We start from the raw sequence: 9,329 nt of genomic DNA, 5'->3' as shown, positions 1-9,329 counted from the left end.
CTCCAGTCTCGAGTGTCGTTTTATTACTAATTTTAGGTCTTTCTCTTTGCTCGGACTGTTAACACCAAGACACATTTTCAATCCAAACATTTTTTTGTGTTCCTCTTTGTCATAATGGAGGAAGGGTAAGCCATGACTTTGAGGTTGACTAATTTCACTTCTAAAATATAAAATAAATCAATAAATAAATTACTTCTGGCTACCGTAGTTGGCTTGTAGCTAATATAAATTAAAGCCAACATAACATAGGCTAGCAGCTAACTAGCTGTATTGTTTGTTTACCTCCACAGATAACTCAAACAAGTTAAAAAAATGTCCAAGCAAGTCAAAAAAGGAGACAAACAACCTCTGACATCCACGGGAATCAACAGCAAGTAAGCCGAGGTTCCTCTTGTCTGTGGTCTAATCGAGTCTGTGACATCATTTAGAATTAATATGCATAACATCATGTAAAAAAAAAAAAAAAAAAAGCAGGACATGATGATTATGTTCTTCTTTGTTGGTCCTATATTTATTTTCTATTGGTGTTGTGTTCATTCTGTGTTGGTTTCCTTTTGCTGCTGTGTTCGTTCTATGTTTTGTGCTGCCTAATGTTGTTTCTCTGTTGGCTCTCTGTTTGGTACTGTGCTGGTCTTATGTTGGTCCCTTGTTTGATTCTCTGTTGGTGCTGTGTAATAAGCATAACACAAAAAGTAAGAACTTTTTGTGTTTGGTAGATTATTTCTATGTTGTATGTCTTTTTGGCAATACATTTTACACCACTGGAAAGCATGTTTATTACCTTTTTAATTATTATTATTATTACCATTTTCCAAACCGCTTTTCCTCACTGGGGTCGCATTTGTAAGGTATCAGCAGATAATAAATTCAGTAGCGTGTGGAAGAACCATATACAGCTTCAACAGCCTGGCACCTCCTCCTCTTGCTACTGTACGATGTTTGGCATTAGCAGAGAAGATTTGGTACATTTCTAGTGGGCACAACCCACGTACTCAGCTCTGCTGCTCATCCCACACATGCATGTTCCTCACAAACGTGGCACCATTTATCTCATTCACTTCCCAGTTAACATGGATATTTGACTTCTAAAGCCGTCAATGGCAGTGAATGTGTTAAAAAGGAAATCAACAGGCTTTCCAATGGTGTAAGTTTATTTGCCAAGAAGCATTGTTAAAACAAAGAAATAATCTACCAAACGCAAATGTCCTTACTTTTAGTGTCATATTTACATGTATGTTGATTCCATCTTGGCCCTAAATTGGGTCTACGTTAGTACTGTTATTGTATCCATGGCAACCAAGTCTGTCACTACAAGTATCGTTTTATCACTAAGGCCAGGCCGTCTTGTTTGGTCAGAGTATTAACAATGAGGCATATTTTTAATGTAATTTTTGTTGTTGAATGAACAGTGCCTATTCTGTCACAAGGGAGGAAAGGTAATCTGTGGCTTTGACTAAAAAAAAATAAAAACATATTTTTCCAGGACATCATGTGATCTGAGAAGGCTTCAGGCCCTGCTTGCCAAACGCAACCCCAAGCAAGAGGTGAAGAAAACAAAGCAGGCCGTTTTGATGAAGATACAAAGAGGCTCATGTTTCCTCAGGTGTGTGTGTGTGTGTGTGTGTGTAACAACAATAAGTGGTTTGGCCCATGTGTGTGTTGCAGGTGTTGAGTCACAACAATGCAGGCAGCAGCGGATTCCACAGCCCGCACCCTCCCAAAGACAGCTGCGGGGAAGCAACCGAGCTAGAGAAATTCAGGTTCAAATTTCCACAAAATGGCCAATGAACCTCCCGCACGTTAAGGAATTCACATTCTATTCATGGGCCCATGGAAGTCTCTTGTTATGCTGGGATCCAGTTTAAAAATCTTGACAAAAAATGTTTTTAAATATCAAAAAATGATTTTTGTTACACTTCCGTGGCCTGCTGCGATTAGCGGAAATCCGAGAGTAATTGAGCACCAAGTTGCCACTAGATGGCGCATGAGAACAAACGCAGTGAGTAGGTGAGTTTTTCAGCGGAAATTGGAGAATGGGTTCACCCCAAAAAATCCCCAAATTAGCAAATTTGTGAATGCCGAACCACGAATATGCCGTGATTCACTGTAATCCCTAAAACTCATCCCAAACGTACTTTAAGTTGTTAGTGCACTTTGAACTACTACAAATAGAAAATAATAGTTCCCCCACAACCAATAAAAATACATTATTTACCCACCAAAAATATTTTTTTTTACCAACAAAAAGTGAACTGAATAAAATTGAGCAATTAAGGTACTATAGCGCCCCCAGGTGGGTAAGGAGAGCCTCAGTCACCGATGTGTAATACCGTTGTATACAGGTACAGTATTTTTTGAACGCTGGGAGAACAGTAAAACTCATAAAAGCAACGAGCACGCTCACACAGGTGCTGCTGTCGGCCACAGCTCACGTCCAGGCACATATGCAGACCCACCGACATCACATGGCACCACGCCCCACCTCTTAAAAGCAGATGTATGTACGTCGTCGACGCTACAATACATATGGTATTTTCTATACATTTTTTGCTTGCAATTTGTTTTTTTCTTTGTGTTCAAATATTTTTTTTAAATCTTTTTTTGGTAGAGTGCTAAAGGAGGAGTGTTCATTAAAAAGACCCAATGTCCCTGTTTCAGCATGACGTACGGAGAGCTGAGATGTTTTAGCAGCTACCCGTTACAAAAGCTCTTTGCAGACATTCTCACCTTGCTGGTCAACAACCGCCTCTGCAGGTAAATCACAATATGTGTTGCATCAGTGAATAGGAAAACTCTATCCACCCCCTTCAAATGCCAGGTTTTTGTGATGTTAAAAAATGAGACCAAGATAAATGTTTTGAAACTTTTTCCACCATTAACGTGACTTATAACCTGTACAACTCACTTTAAAAAAAAAAGGTGAGGGGAAGCAAAAACAAACAACTGAAATAATATGGTTACACAAGTGTGCAAACCCTCTTAAAACTGGGATGTTGCTGTGTTTAGAATTAACCAATTGCATTCAAACTGCTGTTTTGTGATAACACTGACTGCTATTTAGAACTGTTCATAATTCCCTTGACTAAGGACCAAGTTTCAACTGACACTGACAAGTAGACTAAGCAGTAGAGTAAGTAGACTAAGTAGACTGTTCAGATGCTCTAGTTGGCTTTTCGTGAAATTTTTTATTTTGCTTTCTAGCTGAAGCGTGACACTTTTGTGATAACACTGACTTTTGAACTGTTCAGAATTCCCTCCCCCTTGACTAAGGCCCAAGTTCCATCTGACACTGACAAGTAGACGAAGTAGACTAAGTAGCAATGAACTAAATTGTAGCAATTAAGCATGGTCGTGCCAACATCATACTTTGAGGCTGTTTTTTTTCCAACTGGAATTATGAACAGTTTGAAGTAGAAGTCAGTGTTAGCTCAAGGGTCTTTGCTAGAAAGCAAAATACATGTCAGAAAAAGTCTACTAGAACAACTGAACTTTATTTGGGGGTAATCAGACGAACTCGAAATTATTTTTCTTCGGTTGGAATTATGAACAGTTCCCAATAGCAGTCAGTGTTCGTGCAAACCCTTCAGGCTTTTGCGAGAAAGTAAAAATGAATGTGAGGAATAGCCTACTAAAACAATGACATTTTATGCGGGGATAATTAGATGCACTTTAAATGATGGCACGTGTGTGCTGAATTTGCTGCATTTAACATGAGTTTGAGTTAATTAGTTTAATCTGAACACAGCCACAATCCAGTTACAAGAGGTTGTGCACGCTTGCGCAGCCGCATTACCCTCAGTTATTGCCCTCTCAAAAGTTGCTCCAGTTGCTCATCAGAGATCCTCAGCATCAGGTGAAAACACTGACTCCTTGGCGGACGTCATCAATACCTCCACATACAGTATCTGTTCAGCTAAATGTCTTCTTTTTCAGGAGAATTTTCATCATCTCAGAGGCGTCCATTCACTCGCCAAGGTAAAAAATGTGTTTTAAAAATCCCATTGACTTAAACCAGAGATGTCCAAACTCTTTCCACATTTTTGAAAATGTTCAAAAAACTATCTGGTATTATTCAAGTTACATTTTTTTTTTATTAAAAACGTAATTTAACTGTATCTTTTACATAAAAAAATGTAAAATAAAAAGTGCAACATCTGAATGATTAATTCTAATGATTAATTTTAATTCTTAAAATTATTTGAATTTTTAAATATCAAAAAAATTGTGTGCTATCTAATTTAAACAATTTAACATTTTCTCGTAACCTTTTTAAGTGGGCTGTGTCTAATTTTAATTTTAATAAAATTGTGAGGCCAATTTTCATTTAAACTTGTTTTAATTAAAAAAAGAAATAAAAAGTATATCTTGTAACATTCAACTTTTGTTACATGTTAAATATGAATTTAGAAAAATAGTGTGCTATCACAGCCTTCAGATTTAAACCTTTTTGTGTAACCATGTCAATCTAATGAGACCAGGGCCTTCACAATCAGTAATGCTGGCCCATGTACAGTAACTTCTATTAAATTATTAATCTACTTCTTAAACTATTTCTAATGGGACCTTTTCTTTAACCAATCAGAATCCAAATTTGTCCTGGAGGGCCAGTTCGCTGGCCTTGGTTGGACTAATCTGAAATCTGTTTCAAAGAAACAGTCCCATTGTTAATATAGTTGAAGTTAATTGACCAGCACGACTGACTGTGAAGGCTCTGGGCAGGTTAGATTGACTTGGCAATAAATACAGGCTGAAATCCGATTAGACAAACAAACAAACAAAAACAAAAAACTTAACATCCACTTACTAGTATTAGAAGCAATGCAGCCAAGAGAAATGCTACCAAATGGACAGAATAGACTAAAGATTTAAACGTTATTGTTATGTCGTAAAAGTGTTTAATTTCCCGCAGTTCACAGTGTAGAGGCGAGATCGGAGAGCTTCCCGTTGTAGAGAACCTTGTCCTCATCCTACAGGACTACGACCTGGTGTCTAAGAGGTTGGGCAAACTTGATCGTAGCAGTATTTATACATCATTGAATGCGGTGTTGCTCCAGCATGGCCGCCGAACTGCTGAGGCTTCTCTCTCCGGTGCCACGCGTCAGAGATGAACTGAGGAATGCTGTGCCGGTGCTGCTCAGCCTGATGCACGCGCCCCACCTCAAGCTGCTGTGGAGCGTGGCCTGGGTCCTGGTGCAGCTCTGCCAGGACGCCCACACCAGGTCGGAAGTGCTCAGCTGGGGGGGGGGGGGCGTGCACACGCTTCTAAGGCTGCTCGGCAGGTGAGCGTTGGCAATAGATAGGGGTACCTAATCTTGTGACCAGTGGGTGGAGCCTATACGGAAAAGTATGTGTAAATTTGGAGCTAATGCTAAATTTGTACTCCAAGCCATTAGGGGGCAGAATTTGTCAAGGGGCAATATTTAGAGTTTTCTTAACATCCAGTACTTTTAGGCCACACATTTTTTTTTTATTTTTTTTTGTAAAGTTTTTTCTTAATAGACTCCATTTGTTCATAGTGTTTTAATAATTAAATTCATAAAAATAAAATATTCTACATATTTTAAATGAAAATTAAAGACTATACCAACGTCATGAGATTATACAAATCATCATCAATCATAACAACAAATAATCTTCCTTATAGAACAGGAGGCAGGAGGTTTACTTCTCATCTTTTAATCTCAATTCGTTAACAGCGACAGAAAGTTTGTCTGCGACCGCTTGTCCATCGAGGAGCTGACAAGCGCCAGGGCCGCCGGCCGAGTCCGCCGAGGTCGTACGAGGGAGGAGCGAGGACCTCGCGCGGGCGCCGACAACATCGTGGCCCTGCAGTCGGGTCAGGCAACACACAACAGCAACAACGCAGACAAGAGAACATTTTGTTAAGGTTAGAGGTCAGCCTGCAGTGGTTCAAGTTAAGTGATTTGTTGCCTGCCAACCCCCAAGCTCCCCAGAGATGTCTTATCAGACGCTGAGAATGTAAACACGTAATTTCCTGAAAGGGCGTGACTTTCTGCCGCTACGAGCTTTTTTTTTTTTTTTAATTTTTATATATTTATTTATTTTTGATAAATGTGTTTCAAAATAAACATCTTATCAGCATTCATCCACTTTTTTCAACTGCACTTTTTAGCTGCTCTGTCGCTCAACCAATTCAAAGTCAAAGAACAAAATGTGTGGCGTGTTAGTGCGGGTAAGGTACAGTATGACTTTTCTAAACAAAATGATCCACAGTTCCAAAATGTTGGATTTTTATGTTTGGGTAAAAGTTAATGGGGTTAAGGTTGGATTTGCAGTTGGAGGTTAGGGTTGGGGTTAGGTTTAGCGATTGGGGTTAGCGGTCGGTTAGGATTGTGTTCAGGTTAAGTGGTTACACTGAAGCTAGCAATGGCTAGCAAGCTGATGAAGCTTGTTGGGATTAAAGGCAAAACGTCTTCTAAGACAACCAGAACAGTCCAGTTGTGGTAGCTTCAGTGCCCAGAGAATGAAATGAATGAGAATATTCACGAGCGATAGCTAGTTAGCAGGTCCCAGCTAGCAGGTGTCTGCCCGGGTTCAACAAGCGCTCGCTGACGATAGTGTTAGCAAGGCTTACTACCAAGTATATTACACGGTCGGTATAAAATAATTATGCCTGTCGTGATTCTCTTTTTGGTGCAGCTTGCTGCGCAGCTCTGACTGAGCTCAGCCTGGAGGACGCGTGTGCTCATCACATCGTGCAGGTCAGCTTATAACAAAGAAGTAGTCTAAAACATAACAATTTGAACCAAGTTGAGTTTCTTTCTCAGGAAAACGGGATGTATATTTTCGCCAAACTGATTTTACCCCAAGAGTCTGGACCGAATGTGTCATCTTTACAGGTATAACTTTTTGTATATTGCGATATGAGCTATGACAGATACATTGTTTAGTAACATGAGCCAATGTGTTGGCAGTGTTACGCATTCCGGGCACTGCGCTTCCTCTTCAGCGTGGAGAGGAACAGACATCACTTTAAGAGGTACTGATGACATCATGCCAGTTAACTTGAGGTGTTAAGTAGCTTGTTTGTTTCTCTTTGCAGGCTCTTTCCCACCTTTATGAGGAGCGAATCATGGCTGTGGACCAGAACCGGCCCACGCTCAAACTGATCAACGGCTACACTGTACTGGAACACCTCGGCACTGGTGCCTTTGGTAGCGTCTTCGAGGTACAACCTGGTCAGCAGTGTCGTTCCACAGTTGCCTTTTTACTCTGTGTTCCAAATTATTCGCCAAACCATGCCTTTTTTTGGGGAAAATCCCCTTACATCCATCCATTTTCAACACCGCTTATCCTGGTTAGGGTCGCGGGAGCCTATCCCAGCTGACTTTGGGCAAAAAGCGGACTACACCCTGAACTGGTCGCCAGTCAGTCACAGGGCACATACAGACACGGACAACCATTCACACTCACATTCACACCGTCACTGAGTGGGAACTGGACCCACGCTGCCTGCACCAAAGTCAGGCGAGTGTACCGCTACACCATCAGTGACTTAATCCCCTTACACTTTGTTCCAAAATTTTAAGCATGTTTTTTGTTGTTGTTCATTTTCCTAAATAGCCTGACATTAAGTAAAACATTTTTTATCAGCAATAATTATTTTAACTCCTGCATATTCAGGATTTTTGTCAAAATAAATTTTTTTTCATGCAAATTTACTCAGTGTCCAAATTATTGTGCAAGAACTGCCTCTCAGAGTTACCGTTTGGAGGTATAATGCTGTCCACTCTCAAGAGGTGGCCACGAATAGGTACTATTCTAGTAGCAAGGGCTTTGGCCAGTCCAACAGAAGCTCCTCCCCTAACTACAATATAGTTCCTTAGCACTAAGCTGCCACAAGGTGGCGCCAAAACACAACTTTTACATTAACCAGGGATTCTGCACGTCTAATAGAAGCTTATACCCTCACTTCAACATACCTCCTTGGCACAAAGATGCTACAAAATGCTGTCAAAGCACTACTTTTATGTTAGCCTATCACTGGTTGGTCTGGATTGTAACTCCCACGATGAACGGGAAATCACTGTATTCTTCAGACGGCCCACCCAAATATCGTTAAGTACTACAAGACCTTCCTGCAAGGTGAGGCTCTCTTCTGATTATCACGTACAAGAAGATGGCGAACGAGTTGATTGGCTCCCCCCTAGATGACAAGCTGTACATCGTGATGGAGCTGATCGAGGGCGTTCCTCTGCTGGAGCGTTGCAACTCCCTGAAGGAGAAGCAACAGAGCTTCATTGAGGAGCGAATCTGGAACATCTTCATCCAGGTAACTAGCTTTGTGAAGACACATTATGTCTGTTTATATTTGCTTTATATCTTGGTTCATATGGAACACAAAATAGGCAGAGGTCAAGGTGAAGGTCAACGCCGCTCTATGTTTAACCATAAGAAATATATAATATTGGATGGCGTACGGACATTTTGGCGGTCAGCTCCCGTATCGCCGACCGAGTGTATGACATAGTGTGAATGAAGTGCGCAATGGTCATTATCATGTCCTCCATAGATGTGCCAGGCCCTGAGGTACCTCCACCAGGACAAACGCATCGTCCATCGCGACCTGACGCCCAACAACATCACGCTGGGCGAAAAGGAGAAAGTCACCATCAGTAACTTTCATCTTTTTCATCAGTAACGTCGCGCTTGTTTCATCTCAAAGTGTAACGTGGGGTCTTTCCTCTCGCCCGCAGTCGACTTTGGGCTGGCCAAGCAGAAGCAGGAGAACAGCAAGCTAACCTCAGTGGTGGGCACCATATTGTACTCATGGTGAGGACAGACAACTCACATTATACTTTTTTAAAAATCATCACAACAGGGATTTTCAAAAAGAAAACTGCGTCTGCTGTGTGTGTGTTTGTGTGTCTGTCCCGAGGTGGTGAAGAACAAACCGTACGGTGAGAAGGCAGACATTTGGGCTCTGGGCTGCGTCCTCTATCAGATGGCCGCCTTGGAGCCTCCATTTTACAGTAACAACATGCTGTCCTTGGCCAGCGAGGTGGTCTCAACACACACGCACACACACACACACACACACACCTGTTTGTGTGAGAGAATGCACATTATTGTGTTTTATTGTTGTGTTTTTGTAGATTGTTGAGGCCGTTTATGAACCACTGGAAGACGGAATTTACTCTAAAAGGCTGTATGCACATCATTCTTGAATGAACTTGGTTCAATCATTATTTTGTGTGTTTTGTGTTGACTTTAGGGACACAAAGAAAAGAAGCGAGCGCCGTCCGTATTCATCCTCTTGAGTGACAAGCGCACATCGACCATTTGAACTCATTTAATAAGCTTGAGTT

The 9,329-nt window shown here is 41.1% G+C and overlaps 1 protein-coding gene across 1 annotated transcript; it reads left to right on the top strand.

Annotated features, from left to right (window-relative positions):
* The first annotated feature begins 2,659 nt into the window (after window positions 1–2,659).
* On the top strand, window positions 2,660–9,188 carry nek10 (NIMA-related kinase 10). The gene is given in 15 exon segments (XM_061675478.1): window positions 2,660–2,754; window positions 3,934–3,975; window positions 4,910–4,996; window positions 5,055–5,279; window positions 5,697–5,836; window positions 6,661–6,722; window positions 6,789–6,860; window positions 6,936–7,002; window positions 7,005–7,261; window positions 8,061–8,106; window positions 8,172–8,293; window positions 8,534–8,636; window positions 8,718–8,790; window positions 8,890–9,022; window positions 9,117–9,188. Coding segments are annotated over 15 exon segments (1,596 nt in total).
* Window positions 9,189–9,329: the final 141 nt, after the last annotated feature.

The sequence above is a fragment of the Phycodurus eques genome, chromosome 4 (genome assembly GCF_024500275.1).
Source record: "Phycodurus eques isolate BA_2022a chromosome 4, UOR_Pequ_1.1, whole genome shotgun sequence".
NCBI lineage: Eukaryota > Metazoa > Chordata > Actinopteri > Syngnathiformes > Syngnathidae > Phycodurus > Phycodurus eques.
Note: the sequence above shows the minus strand (reverse complement) of the source record. Positions and strands in the feature narration are given on the sequence as shown.